At 40.1% G+C, this 27,162-nt stretch overlaps 1 protein-coding gene across 2 annotated transcripts in view; it reads right to left on the reverse strand.

Annotated features, from left to right (window-relative positions):
• LOC133568784 (integrin alpha-6-like) overlaps positions 1-27,162 on the reverse strand; it is a 42,718-nt gene that overhangs the window by 6,506 nt on the left and 9,050 nt on the right. For both annotated transcript variants that reach the window (XM_061920916.1, XM_061920917.1), the window contains exons 2-21: positions 22,316-22,443; positions 22,174-22,253; positions 21,846-22,107; positions 19,189-19,320; positions 16,439-16,652; positions 16,189-16,382; positions 14,908-15,005; positions 14,707-14,834; positions 14,550-14,639; positions 12,846-12,907; positions 12,599-12,768; positions 12,398-12,538; positions 8,887-9,002; positions 8,654-8,807; positions 8,512-8,589; positions 8,362-8,441; positions 6,612-6,689; positions 6,284-6,386; positions 3,193-3,363; positions 1-102 (exon numbers count right to left, since the gene is read on the reverse strand). In XM_061920916.1, coding sequence (XP_061776900.1) covers positions 1-102; positions 3,193-3,363; positions 6,284-6,386; positions 6,612-6,689; positions 8,362-8,441; positions 8,512-8,589; positions 8,654-8,807; positions 8,887-9,002; positions 12,398-12,538; positions 12,599-12,768; positions 12,846-12,907; positions 14,550-14,639; positions 14,707-14,834; positions 14,908-15,005; positions 16,189-16,382; positions 16,439-16,652; positions 19,189-19,320; positions 21,846-22,107; positions 22,174-22,253; positions 22,316-22,443 — 2,581 coding nt within the window. The remainder of the gene's footprint in view (positions 103-3,192; positions 3,364-6,283; positions 6,387-6,611; positions 6,690-8,361; positions 8,442-8,511; positions 8,590-8,653; positions 8,808-8,886; positions 9,003-12,397; positions 12,539-12,598; positions 12,769-12,845; positions 12,908-14,549; positions 14,640-14,706; positions 14,835-14,907; positions 15,006-16,188; positions 16,383-16,438; positions 16,653-19,188; positions 19,321-21,845; positions 22,108-22,173; positions 22,254-22,315; positions 22,444-27,162) is intronic.

Here is a 27,162-nt window from a genome sequence, read left to right on the forward strand (position 1 = left end):
CAGAATTTTAGCAGAGTTCTTGTCCACCAAGCGAGAAATAATGGCCTCATCACCAACTTTGACCTTTTGTGAGGCCCTCCTGCTCCGCATGGTACCCGCTTCCTTCCAGTGGAAACACAGCAGGACAGCACTTAGTGACATCATAGTTACTCCTTACTTCACCTCTGAAAGTGACTTTGTCACTAAGTCCTTCATCATAGTTACTCCTTACTTCACCTCTGAAAGTGACTTTGTCACTAAGTCATTCATCATAGTTACTCCTTACTTCACCTCTGAAAGTGACTTTGTAACTAAGTCCTTCATCATAGTTACTCCTTACTTCACCTCTGAAAGTGACTTTGTCACTAAGTCCTTCATCATAGTTACTCCTTACTTCACCTCTGAAAGTGACTTTGTAACTAAGTCCTTCATCATAGTTACTCCTTACTTCACCTCTGAAAGTGACTTTGTCACTAAGTCCTTCATCATAGTTACTCCTTACTTCACCTCTGAAAGTGACTTTGTCACTAAGTCATTCATCATAGTTACTCCTTACTTCACCTCTAAAAGTGACTTTGTAACTAAGTCATTCATCATAGTTACTCCTTACTTCACCTCTGAAAGTGACTTTGTAACTAAGTCATCCATCATAGTTACTCCTTACTTCACCTCTGAAAGTGACTTTGTCACTAAGTCATTCATCATAGTTACTCCTTACTTCACCTCTGAAAGTGACTTTGTAACTAAGTCCTTCATCATAGTTACTCCTTACTTCACCTCTGAAAGTGACTTTGTCACTAAGTCATTCATCATAGTTACTCCTTACTTCACCTCTGAAAGTGACTTTGTAACTAAGTCCTTCATCATAGTTACTCCTTACTTCACCTCTGAAAGTGACTTTGTCACTAAGTCCTTCATCATAGTTACTCCTTACTTCACCTCTGAAAGTGACTTTGTCACTAAGTCATTCATCATAGTTACTCCTTACTTCACCTCTAAAAGTGACTTTGTAACTAAGTCATTCATCATAGTTACTCCTTACTTCACCTCTGAAAGTGACTTTGTAACTAAGTCATCCATCATAGTTACTCCTTACTTCACCTCTGAAAGTGACTTTGTAACTAAGTCATCCATCATAGTTACTCCTTACTTCACCTCTGAAAGTGACTTTGTAACTAAGTCATTCATCATAGTTACTCCTTACTTCACCTCTAAAAGTGACTTTGTAACTAAGTCATTCATCATAGTTACTCCTTACTTCACCTCTAAAAGTGACTTTGTAACTAAGTCCTTCATCATAGTTACTCCTTACTTCACCTCTGAAAGTGACTTTGTAACTAAGTCATCCATCATAGTTACTCCTTACTTCACCTCTAAAAGTGACTTTGTAACTAAGTCCTTCATCATAGTTACTCCTTATTTCACCTCTGAAAGTGACTTTTTAACTATAAGTCATCCATCATAGTTACTCCTTACTTCACCTCTAAAAGTGACTTTGTAACTAAGTCCTTCATCATAGTTACTCCTTACTTCACCTCTAAAAGTGACTTTGTAACTAAGTCATTCATCATAGTTACTCCTTACTTCACCTCTGAAAGTTACTTTGTAACTAAGTCCTTCATCATAGTTACTCCTTACTTCACCTCTGAAAGTGACTTCGTAACTAAGTCATCCATCATAGTTTCTCCTTACTTCACCTCTAAAAGTGACTTTGTAACTAAGTCCTTCATCATAGTTACTCCTTACTTCACCTCTGAAAGTGACTTTGTAACTAAGTCATTCATCATAGTTACTACTTACTTCACCTCTGAAAGTGACTTTTTAAATAAGTCATCCATCATAGTTACTCCTTACTTCACCTCTGAAAGTGACTTTGTAACTAAGTCCTTCATCATAGTTACTCCTTATTTCACCTCTGAAAGTGACTTTGTAACTAAGTCATTCATCATAGTTACTTTTTTGGTGAAGTAAGGAGTACCTGAATTACCAACGGAATTACTCTTTAGTAAATGTCATTAATTACTATAATTAATTTATAGGTGCCCGTGATGTTTTTTTTTTATTAGATCGCAATTGTTGCCAGTCCTGATGTGTGTGCCAAGTTTGGTGAGTTTTGAAGCATTTTAAGGGGGTCAAATTACAGCTCAAAGAGGCAGAAATGACATTTTGTAGGAAATTTTGCACAGGGGTTCTTTGAAGGCGCATAAAATCAAAACCAGAGCAGTTATTAAAACTCAGTGAATAACTTTTAATCAGAAGGGTTCAATCTCTCTCCTGTGCGAGTTTGAAGCCGACACAACAAATGCGTTCAGAGGAGATAATGTTTGAAAAAAGGGGACAGGTTTTTACAAAACTTTTGTTTTGAAGGGGTAATTGCCAACTTCCTGTTGATTTTTGCTGAGGGATGTCGATTGTTAAAATGTAGGTCTAAGTGAGACCTACATAGAGGTTTTTGTTTCATGTGGCCCGGACATTCCTACCGGAAGTTACGAGCAGTTTTGTCTGTGTTTTCTTCCTAGGAGCAGTTTGTCTGTATTGTATTCCTACGGGGCGCTAGAACGCAATTTTGAGTTTTGGGGTTTTTTTTTTTTATTAGATCGCGATTTTCGCAAGTCCTGATGTGTGTGTCCAGTTTGGTGAGTTTTGAAGCATTTTAAGGGGGTCAAATTACAGCTCAAAGAGGCAAAAAATTGCATTTTTTAAGAACATTTTGTTTTGAAGGGGTTTTTGCCAACTTTCTGTTGATTTTTGCCCTAGAAGGTAAAATTATGAAATCTAGGTCTAAGTTGGACCTACATAGAGGTTTTTGTTTCATGTCTCTACGACATTCCTAACAGAAGTTACAAGCAGTTTTGTCTAGGTTTTTTCCTAGGGGGCATTAGAGCGATGTTTGGAGTTTGGTTGCTTAATAAGTTGGGAAGGTTTGCCATTCCGATGTGTGTGTAAAATGTGGTGAGTTTTGAAGCATGTTAAGGGGCTCAAATTACAGCGCGAAGGTGCGGAATACTAAAGAAAGAATAATAAAAGGCACAAAATACAATAGGGTCCTCTGTCCCATTGTAAACAGACGGGACATTGCGGTCCCTAATTATCAACACACAGAAAAGTAGCGCTGAGTAGCGGGCATTGGCGGGCATTGGCGGGCATTGGCACACATGTGAGCGATGCCCATCCCCACCTCGTGTTCATGATGATCTCCTGCCCCCAACTGACCTTTTTCAGAGGGTTGATCTCTGACTTGGGTGTGCACTCCATGTGCTGCACACCTGTGGAGGTGATCTTGGTGGGGTAGAGCAGCCACTTGCCTTTGTCCGTCACCTTGGGCCAGTCAATGTGCAGCGTGGCAGTGCCAAAGTCCGCCAGACGCTTGGCAAGGTTGAGGATCTGAAAGGATCGTTTTCATGAAGCACTCACACAATTCCCTGGCAATATTGGTCTATATACTCACGCTAAAGTTGTTTGTCCATACTCACTTTGAAGTTGTTTGTCTATCCTCACTTTGAAGTTGTTTGTCTATACTCACTTTAAAGTTGTTTGTCTATACTCACTTTAAAGTTGTTTGTCCATACTCACTTTAAAGTTGTTTGTCCATACTCACTTTAAAGTTGTTTGTCTATCCTCACTTTGAAGTTGTTTGTCTATCCTCACTTTGAAGTTGTTTGTCTATACTCACTTTAAAGTTGTTTGTCTATCCTCACTTTGAAGTTGTTTGTCTATACTCACTTTAAAGTTGTTTGTCTATCCTCACTTTAAAGTTGTTTGTCTATACTCACTTTAAAGTTGTTTGTCCATACTCACTTTAAAGTTGTTTGTCTATACTCACTTTAAAGTCGTTTGTCTATACTCACTTTAAAGTTGTTTGTCTATCCTCACTTTGAAGTCGTTTGTCCATACTCACTTTAAAGTTGTTTGTCTATACTCACTTTGAAGTTGTTTGTCTATACTCACTTTGAAGTTGTTTGTCTATACTCACTTTAAAGTTGTTTGTCCATACTCACGCTAAAGTTGTTTGTCTATACTCACTTTAAAGTTGTTTGTCTATACTCACTTTGAAGTTGTTTGTCCATACTCACGCTAAAGTTGTTTGTCTATCCTCACTTTAAAGTTGTTTGTCTATACTCACTTTAAAGTTGTTTGTCTATACTCACTTTAAAGTTGTTTGTCTATACTCACTTTAAAGTTGTTTGTCCATACTCACGCTAAAGTTGTTTGTCTATACTCACTTTAAAGTTGTTTGTCCATACTCACGCTAAAGTTGTTTGTCTATACTCACTTTAAAGTTGTTTGTCTATACTCACTTTGAAGTTGTTTGTCTATACTCACTTTGAAGTTGTTTGTCCATACTCACGCTAAAGTTGTTTGTCTATACTCACTTTAAAGTTGTTTGTCTATACTCACTTTGAAGTTGTTTGTCCATACTCACGCTAAAGTTGTTTGTCTATACTCACTTTAAAGTTGTTTATCTATACTCACTTTGAAGTTGTTTGTCCATACTCACGCTAAAGTTGTTTGTCTATCCTCACTTTAAAGTTGTTTGTCTATACTCACTTTAAAGTTGTTTGTCTATACTCACTTTGAAGTTGTTTGTCCATACTCACGCTGAAGTTGTTTGTCTATCCTCACTTTGAAGTTCTTTGTCTATACTCACTTTGAAGTTGTTTGTCTATACTCACTTTAAAGTTGTTTGTCTATATTCACTCTAAAGTTGTTTGTCTATACTCACTTTGAAGTTGTTTGTCCATACTCACGCTAAAGTTGTTTGTCTATACTCACTTTAAAGTTGTTTATCTATACTCACTTTGAAGTTGTTTGTCCATACTCACGCTAAAGTTGTTTGTCTATCCTCACTTTAAAGTTGTTTGTCTATACTCACTTTAAAGTTGTTTGTCCATACTCACTTTGAAGTTGTTTGTCCATACTCACGCTGAAGTTGTTTGTCTATCCTCACTTTGAAGTTGTTTGTCTATACTCACTTTGAAGTTGTTTGTCCATACTCACGCTAAAGTTGTTTGTCTATATTCACTCTAAAGTTGTTTGTCTATCCTCACTTTGAAGTTGTTTGTCCATACTCACGCTGAAGTTGTTTGTCTATCCTCACTTTGAAGTTGTTTGTCTATACTCACTTTGAAGTTGTTTGTCCATACTCACGCTAAAGTTGTTTGTCTATATTCACTCTAAAGTTGTTTGTCTATAGCAGGGGTCACCAACCTTTTTGAAACCAAGAGCTACTTTTTGGGTATTGATTAATAAATAAATCGATATATATCAAAAAATGGCTATTTGTCTGTCATTCCGTCGTACAATTTTTTCCTTTTACGGAAGGTTTTTTGTAGAGAATAAATGATTAAAAAAAACTTAATTGAACGGTTTAAAAGAGGAGAAAACAGGAAAAAAAACGAAAATTGAATTTTGAAACATAGTTTATCTTCAATTTCGACTCTTTAAAATTCAAAATTCAACCGAAAATAAAGAAGAGAAAAACTAGCTAATTCAAATCTTTTTGAAAAAATTTAAAAAAGAATTTATGGAACATCATTAGTATTTTTTATTGATTAAGATGAATTTTAGAATTTTGATGACATGTTTTAAATAGGTTAAAATCCAATCTGCACTTTGTTAGAATATATAACAAATTGGACCAAGCTATATTTCTAACAAAGAAAAATTCAAAAGACGTTGAAATAAGATTTAAATTTGATTCTAGATTTGCCAGAATAATTTGGGGGAATTTTAATCATAATAAGTTCTAAGAAATATTTCACAAATATTCTTCTTCGAAAAAACAGAAGCAAAAGTGAAGAATTAAATTAAAACCTATTTATTATTCTTTACAAAAAAAAAAAAATACTTGAACATTGATTTAAATTGTCAGTAAAGAAGAGGAAGGAATTTAAAAGGTAAAAATGTATATGTGTTTAAAAATCCTAAAATCATTTGTAAGGTTGTATTTTTTCTCTAAAATGGTCTTTCTGAAAGTTACAAGAAGCAAAGTAAAAAAATTAATTTATTTATTTAAACAAGTGAAGACTAAGTCTTTAAAATATTTTCTTAGATTTTTAAATTCTATTTGAGTTTTGTCTCTCTTAGAATTAAAAATGTCAAGCAAAGCGAGACCAGTTTGCTAGTAAATAAAAAAAAATAAAAAAAATAGAGGCAGCTCACTGGTAAGTGCTGCTATTTGAGCTATTTTTAGAACAGGCCAGCGGGCGACTCATCTGGTCCTTACGGGCGACCTGGTGCCTGCGGACACTGTGTTGGTGACCCCTGGTCTATAGTCACTCCAAAGTCGTTTGTCCATACTCACTCTGAACTGGTGCGTGACCGGAGTTCCTATGTCACTCTCGCTCTTCATGGAATTCTGATCCTTGACTTTTCCTGAGTAATACACCTGAGAGGGCTGAGCTTGTCTGGGAAAAGAGAAAAGGCAAACACTTTTTCCCACTGTTTCTCTGCACGTGCACATTTTGCTGTAAATCAGTTTCATCACTTTGGTGATGTTTGGCGGCCCAAATGAAAGGCTGTAGTGTGCCGAATTTGGCCCGCAGAGCAGCTATTGCGCACCCTGCTATGCGTGTGTGTGTGCGTGTGTGTGTGTGTGTGTGTGTGTGTGTGTGTGTGTGCACAATAATTACCCAGACATGGACAGCTGCAGCAGGATGGCCACGTTTGCTTTGGCTTTGACTGCAGCGAGTGACGCCTGCTCGCTGGTGCTGGAAGATCAACACACACATCACTTTCATCCTCTCACTGCTCGTAGACATACAACTTTCATGCAAATCCACGTCCAAATCAACTCCGACCAACCATGATGGAGTAAGAGAATGAACATAATTAATTATAGTTCTTTGAGGTGGACGATAAATATCGGACTAATATGAGGAATTATGAGGTCATATTATGGATCCATTACGGGCGAGAGTAGCCGTCCTGTGCTGTGGGTGGGTTAGGGCAGTGGTTCTCAAATGGGGGTACTTGAAGGTATGCCAAGGGGTACGTGAGATTTTTTAAAAATTATTCTAAAAATAGCAACAATTCAAAAATCCTTTATAAATATATTTATTGAATAATACTTCAACAAAATATGAATATAAGTTCATAAAGTGTGAAAAGAAATACAACAATGCAATATTCAGTGTTGACAATTAGATTTTTTGTGGACATGTTCCATAAATATTGATGTTAAAGATTTCTGTTTTTGTGAAGAAATGTTTAGAAGTAAGTTGATGAATCCAGATGGATCTCTATTACAATCCCCAAAGAGGACACTTTAACTTGATGATTACTTCTATGTGGAGAAATCTGCATTTACAATTGAATCACTTGTTTGTTTTTCAACAAGTTTTTACTTATTTTTATATAAATTATAAATAAATAAATAAATAAATGGGTTGTACTTGTATAGCGCTTTTCTACCTTCAAGGTACACAAAGTGCTTTGACACTACTTCCACATTTACACACACATTCACACACTGATGGAGGGAGCTGCCATGCAAGGCGCTAACCAGCACCCATCAGGAGCAAGGGTGAAGTGTCTTGCTCAAGGACACAACGGGCGTGACGAGGTTGTTACTGGGTGGGGATTGAACCAGGGACCCTCGGGTTGCGCACAGCCACTCTTCCACTGCGCCACACCGTCCCTATCTTTTTTTCCAAATAGTTGAAGAAAGACCACTACAAATGAGCAATATTTTGCACTGTTGTACAATTTAATAAATCAAAAACTGATGACATAGTGCTGTATTTTACTTCTTCATCTGTTTTTTTTCAACCAAAAATGCTTTGCTCTGATTAGGGGGTACTTGAATTAAAAACATGTTCACAGGGGGTGCATCACTGAAAAAAGGTTGAGAACCACTGGGTTAGGGTGAACAAATCAAGCGCTCCGTGCGGAGTAACTGTAAACCAATCAAATAGTACATAAACAAATTAAATGATAAATGGGTTGTACTTGTATAGCGCTTTTCTACCTTCAAGGTACTCAAAGCGCTTTGACACTACTTCCACATTCACACACTGATGGAGGGAGCTGCCATGCAAGGCGCTAACCAGCACCCATCAGGAGCAAGGGTGAAGTGTCTTGCTCAGGACACAACGGTACTAGGTGGGGATTGAACCAGGGACCCTGGGGTTGCGCACGGCCACTCTCCCAAGGCAGGCGCTTGTGACCTCAGGGAAACATGCTTTTTCTTATATCGTTGCATCGCTAGTACAAATAAATATGAACCTTTGTTTTGCCCCTCATCTTTGCGGCGCCCCCTAGAGACTGTCACTATAGAGCAAATGTGGCCCAGGACTTAAACGGCCACTGTACGAGGCAGACAAAATGCCATCTAAGTGCAGGTGATGTGTGCCTAATGAAGTGGCCAAGCAGCAGACTCACGTTCCGGGCTGAAGGTCAACCTCCAGTTCAGTGGTGTTCAATGAGATCCCCGCTGTACTCAGAATGATGTAGAATGTGGTCTGTGGACACAAACACACACCGCGTTTAAATCACTAGCTCAGCAAAAGGAGGAGGAGCTTAACGTTGTACCTCAGAGTCTCGTTTGAAGGGGTTTCCCAGTTCACACGTGGCTTTAGAACCGTTCTTGTTGGCCGTGCAAGTTACATCCTGGAAGCAGTGTTTCCCATCAGAAGCGCAAAGTGGGATGAGTGTGTGCGTGAAAATATCGTACGTTAGGACCGCGGTATGCGTCGTAGGTGAGGTAGCGCGGGAAGGAGGCCACGACTGATGCTTCGTGTGCGTCGTCTCCATTCTGGTTGTTCACCTTCACCTCCAAGGCCACCTCTTTCTGGTTGCTCAGCGAGATCACCGGTACGCCGTTCTCCCTTTCAACAAATACCACCACAACTTAAGGACAGGAAAAAAGCACAGGGTTTTTTTTCAAAGTGAGTGTTTTTTTCTCACAGTGGTAATGGAGTAAAAGTCTCATCGTCTGTTGCCCTGTAACCATAGCGATGAGCCACCTTTAGGTTACTGCGGCAAATGTTGTCACTTCCACAGCCCTCCTTCACAAACTGCACCTACAAAGGAAGGAAGTGAGTGTACAACCACTGGCCACACTAATGATATACAAGAGCTGCAACACTTCATTAGTCTGATTACCCTTGTGCTTGGTATTAAGTTTCAAATCTTCACGATACGACACATTTCTGTTAAATGAATACCTCTCCAACAGTGTTAAACAAAACCGAGCATTAGTCCCTTAAGAATGTTCACACAGCTCACGTTGAGGCCAAGACGTGAAACCACCTGTTTGATAGAGATTAAGAATAAAAATGTACATAGTAGATACTGTACAACAGTGTTTTTCAACCACTGTGCCGTGGCACACTAGTGTGCTGTGGGAGATTATGTAATTACAACCTACTGGGTTAAACATGTTTTTTTGCAGGGCAGAGGGGTTAGTGCGTCTGCCTCACAATATGAAGGTCCTGAGTAGTTCTGGGTTCAATCCCGGGCTCGGGATCTTTCTGTGTGGAGTTTGCATGTTCTCCCCGTGAATGCGTGGGTTCCACTCCGACTTCCTCCCACCTCCAAAGACATGCACCTGGGGATAGGTTGATTGGCAACACTAAATGGTCCCTAGTGTGTGAATGTTGTCTGTCTATCTGTGTTGGCCCTGCGATGAGGAGGCGACTTGTCCAGGGTGTACACCGCCTTCCGCCCGATTGTAGCTGAGATAGGCCCCCCGCCACCCCAAAGGGAATAAGCGGTAGAAAATGGATAGATGGATGGATATTTTTTGCAAACCAGTAATTATAATCCGCAAATAAAGTGCCGTTGTTGTTGAGTGTCGGTGCTGTCTAGAGCTGGGCAGAGTAACCGTGTAATACTCTTCCATATCAGTAGGTGGCAGCAGGTGGCCAATTGCGTTGGAGCATGGTTTGTCGTGTTCACAATATGCGGGAGGCAGCGTGCAGGTAAAAAGGTATCTAACGCTTAAACCAAAAATAAACAAAAGGTGAGTGCCGCTAAGAAAAGGCATTGAAGCTTAAGAAAACGAAACTAAAACTGAACTGGCTTACAAAGTAAACAAAAACAGAATGCTGGACGACAGCAAAGACTTACTGTGGAGCAAAGACAAAGTACATCCGAACATGACATGACAATCGACAATGTCCACACACAAAAGGATAGCCTCCGCACAAATGAAACAGTCTTGATTGCTAAAACAAAGCAGGTGCGGGGAATAGCGTTCAAGGAAGACATGAAACTGCCACAGGAAAATACCAGCAAATCAGGAAAAGCCACCAAAATAGGAGCACAAGACAAGAAGTAAAAGACTACACACAGGAAAACAGCAAAACATTCAAAATAAGTCAAGGTGTGATGTGACAGGTGGTGACAGTACACCTACTTTTAGACAAGAGCTATATTGAAACATGCTTGCTTATGCTTTAAAGTCGGCGAGAACAACTTTTTATTTTCAATATCGACTACTGAGTTGATTTTTTAAATGATGTCTTGCTGGTGGTGTGCCTCAGGATTTCTTCAATGAAAAAAATGTGTCTTGGCTCAAAAAAGGTTGAAAACGCTGCTGTACAGTATGTAGTACAAATAACCACCAAAGGAAATGAGATCTACTTCAGATTGGACCCCCCCCTCTTGCCCAAAGTCAGCTGGGATAGGCTCCAGCTTACTGGAGGATAAGCGGCATAGAAAACAGATGGTTGGATGGAATGAAGAGAAATGATAAGCTACAAAGCAGTTTGAGTAACAATCTACATTTGATGTTATTAATGCATCTATATACACAGATATATATTTATATATATATATATATATATATATATATATATATATATATATATATACATATCATAATTTCCGGACTATAAGCCGCACCAGCTAAATTTAGGGTAAAATACAGATTGCTCCATATATAAGCCGCACCCGACTATAAGCCACAGGCGTTTTGATGTGTAATTACCGTAGTATATAGGGGTTCCTGCTACCACGGAGGGGATTGTCGGGACAGAGATGACTGTTTGGGAACGCAAAGCGTCCCATTTATTAACAATAAATCTTTCAATCATTCAATCAAATTTTCACATCTTTGAGCCTTTCTGGTTGACTTTTACGGAGATGTCTTTCGGGAATTTTTCATTTGGCACAGTAATCCGTTTAAAAATTGCCATCGGTGGAAGCTTTAGTCCGGATGCTGTGCAGCCCAGAATACAAGTGAAATGTGTTCTCTAATGGCCAGTTGTTCTCAGTGTGATGAACAATTTGGCGGTTGTTTGGGCTTTCATTCGGATCTGCAGGGTGGAAACACCCCGGACGTCTGCTCTCTGTGTGTTCACCCAGTCCTCAACAACGTTTTCAAGTTCCGGCCATCTGCTTTTATTACCTCTGAAGGATTTTTTTGTCTTTTTGCATTGAATCAGTTCTTTCTGCTGCCGTCTCCAACGTCTCACCATTGATTCATTGATGTCAAAAGTACGTGCAGCAGCTCTATTTCCTTCTTTGACAGCCAGATCGATTGCCTTTAACTTAAAAGCAGCATCATATGCACTTCTGTTTGTTTTCCATATTGAGGGTGTTTGCATGAACACTTCCTTCGCGCAAACTGTCGCTGACGCTCTCCTATTCTTTGTTTTGCTGTCGTTACCTGCCGCTGTCACGCCAAATTTCTTCCCCCCCGCCCCCCATTTATTTCCGGGGTCATGATTAATACAGACGTTTTGTCAACGCTATATTATAAAAATATAACGCTATATTATAAAAATACAGACGTTTTGTTAACACTATATTATAAAAAAAGAAAAACTTTTTTTTTTTTTAAATTTACAAACACAAGCTAAGGGATGACGCATTTACTTCGGGGGTCACATTTCCTCTTACGTCATCCCATAGCTTGTGTTTGTAAATTGTTTTTTTTTTTTATTTATTTATTTTTTATAACATAGCGTCTGTATTAATCATGGCCACGAAAGTAAATGGGGGGGAAGGTTTGTGTCGGGGGGAAGAAATTTGGCATGACAGCGCCAGATGTCTGCCTCGGTCTCGCGCATCCTCGGTAGAGCGCGCCCCTGGTTACCGTAAGCCGCACCGTTTTATAAGCCGCAGGGACCAGAACGAGGGAAAAAAGTAGCGGCTTATAGTCCGGAAATTATGGTATATACATATATAGATATATATATATAAAGTATATATATATGTATATATATACACACACACACACACACACACGCACACAAACACACACATGTATATATATATATATATATATATATATATATATATATATATACATATATATATATATATATATATACACACACACATGTGTACAACTCCCATTAGAAGTGTTTGTAAATCAAAGTTGTAGTTTAGCGCTTGACACACTTTGTACCAATATTGGGCAGCTTGTATCCCAAAGAAAGTAAATGTTTTTATCTGAAGCACGGCATACCTCAGAGCGAGCTGGCACTTTGTCTTCCACGTCCAGGACAGGCGGCATCTCAGATGAACTCTGCCGGCGTTTGCGTTTGGCCTCCTGGATGTCAACGTCCACGTCGATGGGTACCCCTCGCAGTCTGTCACGGATATTGTCCTGTGGGAGCACACCTTGTTACTGGGAGCTCGTCATGCTGTGGAAGAGCCAAGGTGGCACCTGGAAGGCGATGGTACGGGAGACACATTGTCTTCGTCCTTGTCCATCGATGATCAGGGTCCCTTTGGACTCATAGCTGTTTCCAGAGGCCGCATCTTGAAGGAAGGAAGCCCGGGGGATGAGATTCTTCTTCCTTTGCTCAGCGTCAACCGCCATGGCGTATGCAACAGCTAGAGGGCGACATAGCAGTCAGGGTTGTTGCTAAAAAGGAGAGAACATGCTCATGGAGATGAAGGTCAAGACTTACTCAGCCTGGGAGAGTAAGTCTTTGGATTGGCCGTGTAGGTGAAGCAAGCTTCAACATTCAGGCTGAAGGAAAAGAAAAGGGAACATTTACAGGAGAGTCAACTAATTCATTACAGTCATGCTTAACATGTTTTTTTCTTTTAATCTTGTTAGTCTAAATTGTAATCTCTAACGTCACAGTCTCTGTGTGCCTGACTTTCCCTTCCTCTACTTGACTGACAGCAACCAAAGATAGTATGTGGCAAAAAGAGCATTCACTGTGTCACGAATGTTAGCGGCTTTACATCGTGGAAATAATATTTATCCAACATGTAGTGCAATAAATAAATAAACTGTCTATAGAATTAAAGTGCAAAATGAATATACAGCTTCACCACTTTAGTCATAATTCTCGCACTATCTATGACTTCAGCCACAGACGTCTTCTGTCTGGTTGAGATCGTCATTACTGCCACAAGTGCTTAAAACGTGTATTACAACTAAGTACAGCTGTGGTCCGTATGGGCCGCAGCTAAGAACATGTTCCCGGCGGCCCTGCAGGTGGCGCTCGCCACCCAACAACGGTTAGGTGTCATTTGAACGCCATGTCAACCACATCACAAGAACGAACTGCTTTCTTCCAACTCAAAAATATTGCCCGTCTTTGTCCATCCCTCTCTTTCTCTGCCGCTGAAACCCTGATCCATGCCTTAATCACCTCCAGACTCCACCTCTACGGCTCATCCTCCAAAATCCTCAATAAACTCCAATACATTCAAAACTCTGCCACCCGCCTGCTCACCCACACCCGCTCCTGTGAGCACATCACCCCAGTCCTTCAGAAACTCCACTGGCTCCCCGTTCCTCACCGGATCCACTTTAAAAGCCTCCTCCTCACCAACCTGCTCCACCGCCATACCCCTTCACGCAGCCTCCTCTCTCCAACCCTCAGAACCAAGCTCTGGACCTGGGATGACAGCGCCTTCTCCATGGCTGCTGCCACCCTCTGGAACTCTCTCCCCAAACCCATCTGTGACTGTTCAGACCTTCCTACCTTCAAAAGCCTTCTCAAAACACACCTCTTCAGATCTACTTTTAACCTGTGATTAGTGTTCTGTGTCTCATCATGTCCAGTGTTATTATGTATTATTACTATGTACTGCTTTAATACTTACACTATTGTGTATTCTTACTTTGAACTGTCTCATATTTGACTTTTTATCCTGTAAAGCGTCTTTGAACACCCTTTAAAAGCGCCATACCAAATGAAATGTAATATTATTATTATTATTAGGAATGGTTAAGAAACACCAGGCTAGACCAAGGACCAAATAATAACCTGTTACAAATGATAATGTATTAACGAGCATATTTATATATTAACAGCAGCAACAGAACCTATGCAAACAGCTGTAGATGAGTCCATTGACAGTATGGCAAGCGTAACACGCATGAATTTCACAAGGACAACCGAGTGGTGCAAGCAACATTGTAACAAGCATGCAGAGATAGATGAAGATGATTGTCATCATCACTTTTTGTTGCTGGTCGGCTGTGATCAATGGCATGGCTAACACCCTCACACTGAGGCCAATTCTGCATTAAGTTAGCAAATATGGCTCCTTGCTTGATAAAGGCTCCAACTCTGGTGAATCATTTGGGCAGAAGAGGACTTAGAAATGTGTAGAATTTATGTGTAACGCAAATCTAATCCTCAAAAACTTACCAGAAGCTGTTCCCACAGTTCTTCTTGGTCAGATCGATTTCCTTTGGCGTGATCTTGACTTCCTTCTTAATGGCAATGACTGGGCGAGCTCTGGGAAGACATGGAGGGATGTCTCCAGGATGATAGGTAGCATTAAAAAGAAGAGGGACATACTCACTTGTAGACAAAGACAGCATCAGACAGGGATCCAACAGCCAAGTCCGGGTAGGAGTTCTTATCCAGGTCCATGTTGCCAGCTAAGGAGTAGCCAAACATCTTCACTCCCAAAGGCTTGCCAGATAGAATCTAAAGAAAAAGTCTGGTTGGAGAACTACATTTCTTGCCTTTGTGTGTAAGTCTGGGAGTTTTTTGTGTGCACCTGTGCAGCTTTCTTGGACTTGAGACCTGTGGCTGCTCCGTGGTAGATGAAGACGTTTCCTGTGCTGTCATCGTCATACGGGGCTCCCACCGCAAAATCTGGTACAGTGAAGAAAAACTACATTTGAAATATTAACTCCATACAATTGGACTTTTCTTTGGCTTTTTGCTACTTGTTTCATGTTTCTTTCACTAATGACACGTATCACGATCCAGGCTGCTCACTACAAGACCACGCCCAAAAGAATAAAAGAATGGCATGGCAGAGAGAAAAGATGGAAACGTTGTCCTGGAGCATAAAGTAACTTTCTACAAAGTGAATTCACATTTTACTATTAACCAAAGTTTACTTATTGTTTCCCCTTTGTACGACAGCTGGGCATGTTACTTCAAACATTGTAGGTTTTAAGGTTTTATGAGTACAATTTACTTTAATCCCTTCTTTTTGGCTGTTTGCTGGTTCTGGACATGATAGTGATACATTCATTTCCGTGAAGCAGGAATTAAGTTAAAGTAGCAATGATTGTCACACACACACTAGGTGTGGTGAAATGTGTCCTCTGCATTTGACCCATCCCCTTGTTCACCCCCTGGGAGATGAGGGGAGCAGCGAGCGGCAGCGGTAGTCGCGCCCGGAAATCATTTGGGTGATTTAACCCCCAATTTCAACTCTTGATGCTGAGTGCCAAGCAGGGAGGTAATGGCTCCCATTTTAAATAGTCTGTGGTATGACTCGACCGGCGTTTGAACTCACAACCTAGCCATCTCAGGGCGGACACTCTAAACTCTAGGCCACTGAGTAGGTTCATTAGGGAATCATTATGGTTAGGATGTTAGTTTGTTTCAAACACGCATACAACTAGAATATGATACATTCTATATTTCCAGTTTCTCATATCTAAGAAAAGTGGGAAAAAGTAAAGCATAAATTAGCTTGGTTAATTGGAACTCAAATATTTTCATCGCTGGAGTATAAAGAAATCTGTTTACTACCTTCACATTACATTAGAAGCTCTCTAAAGATGAAATAACACCCACATAGTCAACCTTAAACTCTTGTAATCCAATTTAGTGACGTTGCCTGAGGCTGAGCCAATCAGTGGCCACGATACTGAACAGTATGATCTGATTGGTTTGGTATCATTAGACATCTTTGGTTCCTTTAGCCATTTTAAGGCTTGAAATTTTAGGGCAAAAGATGATCATTATTATTTTCAACTCTGCAATGTGGTAAAAGTGCAATATTTGAATTGATCAGAGGTGTTATTGTGCTTCTCCTCACCATGGTAACCATCCTGATTAACGTCTCCCAGGTTTTCCACGGACAGGCCAAACATCGAGTACTCAGGCCCGTCTATTCTGCTGGGTTTGACTTTGTTCCACTTGCCGGCCATGTTGACGTAGACGTAGACGGCGCCTCCGATTTCCCCGTCCTTCTCGAAGTACTGCGGCGCTCCGACCACAATGTCTTCCCAACTACCAAATAGGAGTAGTTATGGATGGACAAGAGTATTGCTGCAGGTTTGACTTACCCGTCACCGTTGAGGTCCAACACGGTCAGGTCGTAACCGAAAGAAGAGGCCAGCCCCTCCCCGTCCAGCGTGTACTCGTGCAGCAGGCTGCTGCCGGTTATCAGGTCTTTCTTCAGCATCACTACTGAGCCGCTGTGGTTGGCTCTTGGTGCTCCGGCGACAATGGTCAGCTGGCCTTTCTTGGTCAGACTGCTGCCTGAGTCCAGAGAGAAACCTGCCACCAGAAGGGTTCACTTATACCTTATTTTGCTAGGGGGGAACCATTCCCTTCACAATTTGTGGTAGCCGAAAGAATTCAAAGACGATCTCATTTTTTTAGAACCATACCATCTGAAACCATTCAGTGAGTTGAAACTGTTTCAGGAACTTTTTAGCAAAAAGGACATCAAGCAGTGTAATAAATAGTGGACACTGAAGGGGAACTTTCCTATATTCCTCTTATTTCTTGTAAGGGAACTACGTATAAATGAATTATGGATACAAACAAGCAAGTAAACAACAATCAAACACATTTTATATGAATAAAGTGCAACCAACACTTTAGGTTACTTAACAAGACAAAACCTTTTCGGCTCATATTTTTAACATTGCAGACATTTCCAATAAAAGTACAGTAAGCAACATTTTAAGAGGAAATGTAGCTGATACTTTTGCTGTTGTTTTTCAGCATGAAATTAATAATACAACACCACTTCAGGCTGAATTAGCAGTAGATTTGCTGAGTGCAACCACATATTTTCAGATTAGATGAGCAGTGTTTGACCTGCCACTACTCAAATGTTAATAAACAGGCAACACCATTAAGACAAGTTCAAGTGACACGCGGACCAAACAGTGTGTCATTAACAAAGTTGGAAACGGAAGTCAAGTGTGCACTTTTTCAGTCATAAATAACTTTGAGTTGACTTTTAGTAATACTAATATACCCTCAGTGTTTATTACAGAGTTTTCTCAAGCTGGTCCCTGTGAGAACTTGCTCCACTTTGACTTCCGACACATCCTTTGTAACTGAAAGTTGTTGACTTGGCGACTCGGTAAAGAATCTGGGTATTATCTTCGACCCAACTCTCTCCTTTGAGGCACACATTAAAAGTGTTACTAAAACGGCCTTCTTTCATCTCCATTATATCGCTAAAATTTGCTCCATTCTGTCCACTAACGACGCTGAGATCATTATCCATGCGTTTGTTACGTCTCGTCTCGATTACTGTAACGTATTTTTTTCGGGTCTCCCCATGTCTAGCATTAAAAGATTACAGCTGGTACAAAATGCGGCTGCTAGACTTTTGACAGGAACAAGAATGTTTGATCATATTACGCCTGTATTCTATATACCTTTATATACATATATACATACATATATACCTATACTGTATATACCTTTATATACATATATACATACATATATACCTATACTGTATATACCTTTATATACTTATATACATATATATATATACCTATACTGTATATACCTTTATATACATATATACATACATATATACGTATACTGTATATACCTTTATATACTTATATACATATATATATATACCTATACTGTATATACCTTTATATACTTATATACATACATATATACGTATACTGTGTATACCTTTATATACTTATATACATAAATATATATACGTATACTGTATATACCTTTATACTTATATACATATATATATATACTGTATATACCTTTATATACTTATATACATATATATATATATTTATATATACATATACTGGCTCACCTATATACCTTTATATATTTATATACATATATATATATATATGTATATATATTTATATATATATATATGTGTATATATTTATATATACATATACTGGCTCACCTGCACTGGCTTCCTGTGCACTTAAGATGTGACTTTAAGGTTTTACTACTTATGTATAAAATACTACACGGTCTAGCTCCATCCTATCTTTGCCGATTGTATTGTACCGTATGTCCCGGCAAGAAATCTGCCTTCATAGGACTCCGGCTTATTAGTGATTCCCAGAGCCCAAAAAAAGTCTACGGGCAATAGAGCGTTTTCCGTTCGGGCTCCAGTACTCTGGAATGCCCTCTTGGTAACAGTTGGAGATGCTACCTCAGTAGAAGCATTTAAGTCTCACCTTAAAACTCATTTGTATACTCTAGCCTTTAAATAGACCCCCTTTTTAGACCAGTTGATCTGCCGCTTCTTTTTTTTTTCTCCTCTGCCTCCCTCTCCCTTGTGGAGGGGTTGGGGGACAGGTCCGGGGGCCATGGATGAAGTACTGGCTGTCCAGAGTCGGGACCCAGGATGGACCGCTCATCCAGAGTCGGGACCCAGGATGGACCACTCGCCTGTGTATCGGTTGGGGACATCTCTGCCTCTGCTTGGGATGGTTTCCTGTTGGCTCCACTATGGACAAGACTCTCGCTACTATATTGGATTCACTTTGGACTGGACTCTCACCGTTATGTTAGATCCACTATGGATTGGACTTTCACAATATCATGTTAGACCCGCTCAACATCCTTTGCTTTCGGTCCCCTTTCGGTTATATTGCCTTTTAAATTGATGTTAGGTGGATAGTTATATTCCAGAAGGCCAACATGCTGAGCATACATACCTATCCTTGAAATGTAGGAAGGAAAAACCATCCATCAATATATTGATGGATCGTTAAACTCCCATTTTATAACTTATTTAAAACACAGCAAACCGAGAATACTTTTCCACAAATGAAAGAAGAAGAATAGTTACCAAGGTAACTGTTGGGAGCAGCGGGGACAAGATCAGGCTTCTTTTCTTTCTCGTCTCCTGCCTCAAAGGGGCCGTCGTCATAGAAGCCCAAATATAGCAGGGTGTCGTTCTTCTGTTCCAGACGCACCACACCTGCATGCAAAATGTTGGTCAAATCTTCTCTGATGGAAGCAATATTAACCTCAAAACAGTAGGGGTGTAACGGTACACAAAAATGTCGGTTCGGTATGTACCTCGGTTCAGAGGTCACGGTTCGGTTCATTTTCGGTACAGTAAGTAAACAACAAAATATAAATTTTTTGGTTATTTATTTACCAAATTTGCAAAATTTTCCACCAAAAATATTTTTCTTAGTGGAATATTTGATGTGAAGTAATGGGAACCTTGGATAGGTCCTTAATTCATAATAACATGGATTTTGATTCAATATTATGTTTTGAGCAATGACAGTTTGAAATAAAATAAAAAAACAGCTTTGTTTTATTAGTCAACATTGCAACTTTTTCTAAATTACATTTTACCTTTGAGCTTTTATATTTTACTTTTGTTTATGTTTATTTTAATAGTATTTTTAGAATGTGCCGTGGGCCTTTAAAACATTAGCTGTGGGCCGCAAATGGCTTCCGGGGAACACTTTTGACACCACTGCTATAGATAATAAAAAATTAAATCTGATAAATCTATGGATAAAAAGCCGAATCTGGCGACGCATGCACGTTTATCATAACTCTCTCGCTCTCTCTGTCTCTGACCCTCCCTCACAAATGCTGCAGCGCACACAATTTGTTTTGTTTTTAACCCTGAACGTACAATGAAAATACACGCAACCCAAACTTAAAATGCCAGACATTTAAGAAACTCCACCCGGACAGCCCTGCAAAAGAGGACATGTCCTATGAAAAGAGGAGGTATGGTCAGTCTATCGTAGCCCGGTCGCTGCCAGCATTCCTTGTGTTGTGCCTCGGTGTGCATTGTTTACACAACGTGCGGTACGCTACTTAATATGTCCGTGTGGAAACTCATTCGGTACACCTCCGAACCGAACCCCCGTACCGAAATGGTTCAATACAAATATACGTGCCGTTACACCCCTACAAAACAGGATTTTATTGATAAAAAAAAGATATCACGTAAAAGGGAGAAAAAAATAATTGAGAACTTGAAACTTTTTTATGTTTGTCAGTATTATGGTACAAGACCACTACACCATATGGGGTCTACAGTATGTCTGACAGTAAGATGGTACAAGACCACTACACCATATGGGGTCTACAGTATGTCTGACAGTAAGATGGTACAAGACCACTACACCATATGGGGTCTACAGTATGTCTGACAGTAAGATGGTACAAGACCACTACACCATATGGGGTCTACAGTATGTCTGACAGTAAGATGGTACAAGACCACTACACCATATGGGGTCTACAGTATGTCTGACAGTAAGATGGTACAAGACCACTACACCATATGGGGTCTACAGTATGTCTGACAGTAAGATGGTACAAGACCACTACACCATATGGGGTCTACAGTATGTCTGACAGTAAGATGGTACAAGACCACTACACCATATGGGGTCTACAGTATGTCTGACAGTAAGATGGTACAAGACCACTACACCATATGGGGTCTACAGTATGTCTGACAGTAAGATGGTACAAGACCACTACACCATATGGGGTCTACAGTATGTCTGACAGTAAGATGGTACAAGACCACTACACCATATGGGGTCTACAGTATGTCTGACAGTAAGATGGTACAAGACCACTACACCATATGGGGTCTACAGTATGTCTGACAGTAAGATGGTACAAGACCACTACACCATATGGGGTCTACAGTATGTCTGACAGTAAGATGGTACAAAACCACTACACCATATGGGGTCTACAGTATGTCTGACAGTAAGATGGTACAAGACCACTACACCATATGGGGTCTACAGTATGTCTGACAGTAAGATGGTACAAGACCACTACACCATATGGGGTCTACAGTATGTCTGACAGTAAGATGGTACAAGACCACTACACCATATGGGGTCTACAGTATGTCTGACAGTAAGATGGTACAAGACCACTACACCATATGGGGTCTACAGTATGTCTGACAGTAAGAAGGTACAAGACCACTACACCATATGGGGTCTACAGTATGTCTGACAGTAAGATGGTACAAGACCACTACACCATATGGGGTCTACAGTATGTCTGACAGTAAGAAGGTACAAGACCACTACACCATATGGGGTCTACAGTATGTCTGACAGTAAGATGGTACAAGACCACTACACCATATGGGGTCTACAGTATGTCTGACAGTAAGATGGTACAAGACCACTACACCATATGGGGTCTACAGTATGTCTGACAGTAAGATGGTACAAGACCACTACACCATATGGGGTCTACAGTATGTCTGACAGTAAGATGGTACAAGACCACTACACCATATGGGGTCTACAGTATGTCTGACAGTAAGATGGTACAAGACCACTACACCATATGGGGTCTACAGTATGTCTGACAGTAAGATGGTACAAGACCACTACACCATATGGGGTCTACAGTATGTCTGACAGTAAGATGGTACAAGACCACTACACCATATGGGGTCTACAGTATGTCTGACAGTAAGATGGTACATCACACCTTTCCAGTTGTATGCTCCAGGAGCCCCGAAGATGATGTAGTGGTAGTCCTTGTCGAAAGTGGCCGAGAGGCCCTGCTGGCATGAACCGAACATCTCGTGCCCTCGTGGCCGGCCGTCACAGAAGTGCCAATTTCCTCCATCGTCACTTGAATCGGGGTCGATTTTCAAATCCTGACTCAGCACATAGCAGCGGCCAATGATGTCTCGGGATTCGAGCTTGGTCTTCAAATTGGCCCTGCGCTGGTATCGATGGGCACAGGTCTAGGTGGGGGTAACACACTTACCGTCACAGCCGTGTTGTTGACGTTGGCCACAAAGTCAACTTACCAACACCTTGCCTCCTGGTCCCTGACTCTTTACTGTCACCCCCATCCACTGGTTCTCCTTGCTCTCCCTTCTCGGGTCCTCTGCACAGCCGTTTCAACAGCAGTGGTTAGCAGAAAGCTGGAGCACGCGTACTGTGTCTTACCTTCGTTGTCAAAGTTCACTCGGTCGCAGCCTTCAGAGGATGAGCTCATGTCACAGCTGAAGAGGCCGCCCGTCACTTTGGCTGTTTGATGATTCAAGCCACTGGCTTTGGGAGCCCCGACCAGCAGGCTGCAACACAAGCATCAATGTGGACCGCTGTCTGAAGGACAAGCAACACATTCCAGAGTGGAACACACAACACATCTTTTATCTTTCTCTCTCACACGCACGCACGCACGCACGCACGCACGCACGCACGCACGCACGCACGCACGCACGCACGCACGCACACACACACACACACACACAGCATGTCTTTGTGGTTGGAGGATCATGCCAACAAGGATGTCCTCTCTTCAGCATCCACACTACTTGTTCATTATCTTTATGCTCCACCATGTTTCTTTCATCCCCACCTTGACTTGAAGTTGTCCAGCAGATCTGATTAAGCAGTTACCTTTAGTTGCATTTACAGATACACGCTTTAGAGCGTAGAACTTGGAAGTAAGGCCGAGTCATACCAAAGACTATAAAAATGGGAGCCATTACCTCCCTGCTTGACACTCAGCATCAAGGCTTGGAATTGGGGGTTAGATCACCAAAAATGATTCCCGGGCACGGCCACCGCTGCTGCTCACTGCTCCCCTCACCTCCCATGATGGGTCAAATGCAGAAGATAATCTGACCACACCTAGTGTGTGTGCGTGTGACAATCACTGCTACTTTAACTTGAACTTAACTTTCACACATATCTCATCGCAGCAAATAGACACAGGAAGAAAAAAGACAATTGCACAAAGTCCATAATAGTGCTTCAAATGTATTCTACAAAGACCGTATTGCCCGGACTATAAACCACTACTTTTTTCCCAACACTTTGAACCCTGCAGCTTATAAAACTGTGCGGCTAATTTATGTTGGTTTTTTTGTATTAAAAAGTAGTTGTCATAAAACACAGACAGAGACACTGAGAAGATGTTATTGTTTGTGCTATGGCGCCATCTTTTGGATGCGCTTGAAGTATATCCCGTTTTGTCTACTATTTGTCTATAGCGCTTCTTCTAGAAAGGGTTCCTCATTTGTCGCTCCGAGCAACATCTGCAAGTTTTAAAATATAAATAAAACAATTCATACTTACTAAATTGTTCGACATGTGATGTCTGTGGGAGTGTTTTCACGCATGTTTGTACATACTACTGTGACGTAATCAAGCTAATGTCATTAGCATAAGTAAATATGCTAACACGTTTACAAGCGTCTGTGTTATCAACTTACAATAGCATTCTTTTTGTATTGTTTCCGTTTAGTAAATTCACAAAAACGTCACAGTGGACTTATTGAGTTTGTTTAGCTGATTGGAGGGCTAGCTTACGCAGCTAGTGGGTCCGTGAGGCTGACTTCTGTTTTGTTTGATCAGCCGTTTTACTGCCGTGTGACAAGCATTGTTTGGAAACAATTGGGGTATTTAAATAAACATTTACATGATGTTTTGTACCAGTACATATCTGCATATCTGGGTGTGGCTTAACTAGTGTGTACTCTATAATATAGCCTGGAAATGAAAGTCTTAGTCTGTTAACAGACTAACAATTGTTTCCTGCAGCAGCAACTTAAGTCAACAACAGTATGTAAGCATGTAAGAAAATACAGAGGAACCTTCAAAGTCAGAGCCAATTCACCCCGAGACTAATAATCTACAAGAAAATTATCTTTACTAGAGTCCATTTTGAAACGTTACCAATATTCCAACATGTAACATTTACCATATTTCTAACACACATACAAGTGAAAGAAAAACAGTAAGCACTATAAAATTGCTTTAACAATGATAATGAATGTTGTTGGTTCTTTTACCTTTCGAAGTGTTTGAAGAGTGTAAAAAAGAGTTAATCATCAACAAAAATGAAGATAACAAGAGACCACGTAGCATGCTAGCTAGCGGCTACCTTTAGCTGTCCATTATGTTGCCTGAGCTTACATTTTTACATTTCAACATTAGAATTTTGAGATTGAGCTGTGTGAAAATGTGCAGTTATTGCTCTTCTGATGAGACTTTTGTCCATATTTGGAGTGTTTGTGGTAGACATAGACATATTTTAAGTAGACGCAGCATGGAGTGCTACTGCCTACTGGCGCTGACGAGACGCGGGGCCGCCATCTTGGAGTGGTGATCCGCTCCACTCACTGCAGCACATTTGTCAGGAGCAATGAATGTCAGCGCATTTTATTCATCTTACCTCACTGAATACCACTCATTTTCACCCCCTTTTTTCTCATGCGTGTAGCTATGATAAAAAACACATGTTTTATTATTAATAGTTTGCTTAACAGTTATAGAATATTCTTATATGCTATAAGTGACCAGACATCCCAGATCAAAACTCTGAATATAATTCGGGAGAAGGTCAGCTCTTTTTAAGTTGAAGAAACAATATGATTAGGTTATATATACATGTGGATATATCCTACATAAACAATGTATGAAGACATTAGATATCTATATATCTATAGACTGTATCTCTGTTGCTGCAGCAGCAGAGTTTATTCCGTCTTGACACTTTGTATCGATATTTTCTATTACATTCTTCCCTACACTGATTGTTTATGATGTATTTATTATGTATGTCGCTTTGGATAAAAGTGTCTGCCAAATACTTCAACATAAACATGATGTAACGCCCGCGCTGGAGAAAGAGTCACACAGACGAGGATGTGCCGTTCAATCGCTTTATTAACAAGCGGTAACTTCTAGTAGTTGTAAAATAATGCACAGACATACACCAGCTGCTGTTAGCCACAAGTACACTAATACAAATATCACAGATATTACAATATATCAACTTATTTCTTATTGGAACTTTATGTTATTCAAGTATGACATTTTTAAATGGAATATATTTCATTGACAAGCAATTCTATTATGGTCATACTCTTGTTTGCTAGCGGCGAGGATTTCAGTACTATTGAAGATCTTTGCTCCTTCTCAACTCTGTGCTAATATTCTTTTCACAAAATACAATAAATAGTACGTTAATGTTAAATCTTACTTGTGAAAAGTAATCCCCCGATTCCTATTTTCAACAGTCCTCTCATTTGAGCGGGAAAACTCTGAACACTATCTTTGTTTTCTACCTGTCAACTGTCACTTTAGCATCTTTGTTTTCTACCTGTCAACTGTCACTTTAGCATATTTGTTTTCTACCTGTCAACTGTCACTTTAGCATCTTTGTTTTCTACCTGTCAACTGTCACTTTAGCATCTTTGTTTTCTACCTGTCAACTGTCACTTTAGCATTTTGTTTTCTACCTGTCAACTGTCAGTTTAGCATCTTTGTTTTCTACCTGTCAACTGTCACTTTAGCATCTTTGTTTTCTACCTGTCAACTGTCAGTTTAGCATCTGTGTTTTCTATCTGTCAACTGTCACTTTAGCATCTTTGTTTTCTACCTGTCAACTGTCACTTTAGCATCTTTGTTTTCTACCTGTCAACTGTCACTTTAGCATCTTTGTTTTCTACCTGTCAACTGTCACTTTAGCATCTTTGTTTTCTATCTGTCAACTGTCACTTTAGCATCTTTGTTTTCTACCTGTCAACTGTCACTTTAGCATCTTTGTTTTCTACCTGTCAACTGTCACTTTAGCATCTTTGTTTTCTACCTGTCAACTGTCAGTTTAGCATCTTTGTTTTCCACCTGTCAACTGTCACTTTAGCATCTTTGCTTTCTACCTGTCAACCATCAGTTCAGCATCTTTGTTTTCTACCTGTCAACCGTCAGTTTAGCATCTTTGTTTTCTACCTGTCAACTGTCACTTTAGCATCTTTGTTTTCTACCTTTCAACTGTCAGTTTAGCATCTTTGTTTTCTACCTGTCAACTGTCACTTTAGCATCTTTGTTTACTACCTGTCAACTGTCACTTTAGCATCTGTGTTTTCTACCTGTCAACTGTCAGTTTAGCATCTTTGTTTTCTACCTGTCAACTGTCAGTTTAGCATCTTTGTTTTCTACCTGTCAACTGTCAGTTTAGCATCTTTGTTTTCTACCTGTCAACTGTCAGTTTAGCATCTTTGTTTTCTACCTGTCAACTGTCACTTTAGCATCTTTGTTTACTACCTGTCAACTGTCAGTTTAGCATCTTTGTTTTCTACCTGTCAACTGTCACTTTAGCATCTTTGTTTTCTACCTGTCAAATGTCACTTTAGCATCTTTGTTTTCTACCTGTCAACTGTCACTTTAGCATCTTTGTTTTCTACCTGTCAACTGTCACTTTAGCATTTTGTTTTCTACCTGTCAACTGTCAGTTTAGCATCTTTGTTTTCCACCTGTCAACTGTCACTTTAGCATCTTTGTTTTCTACCTGTCAACCATCAGTTTAGCATCTTTGTTTTCTACCTGTCAACTGTCACTTTAGCATCTTTGTTTTCTACCTGTCAACTGTCACTTTAGCATCTTTGTTTTCTACCTGTCAACTGTCACTTTAGCATTTTGTTTTCTACCTGTCAACTGTCAGTTTAGCATCTTTGTTTTCCACATGTCAACTGTCACTTCAGCATCTTTGTTTTCTACCTGTCAACCATCAGTTCAGCATCTTTGTTTTCTACCTGTCAACCGTCAGTTTAGCATCTTTGTTTTCCACCTGTCAACTGTCACTTTAGCATCTTTGTTTTCTACCTTTCAACTGTCACTTTAGCATCTTTGTTTTCTACCTGTCAACTGTCACTTTAGCATTTTGTTTTCTACCTGTCAACTGTCAGTTTAGCATCTTTGTTTTCCACCTGTCAACTGTCACTTTAGCATCTTTGTTTTCTACCTGTCAACCATCAGTTTAGCATCTTTGTTTTCTACCTGTC

Source organism: Nerophis ophidion, linkage group LG14, assembly GCF_033978795.1.
Source record: "Nerophis ophidion isolate RoL-2023_Sa linkage group LG14, RoL_Noph_v1.0, whole genome shotgun sequence".
Lineage (NCBI taxonomy): Eukaryota > Metazoa > Chordata > Actinopteri > Syngnathiformes > Syngnathidae > Nerophis > Nerophis ophidion.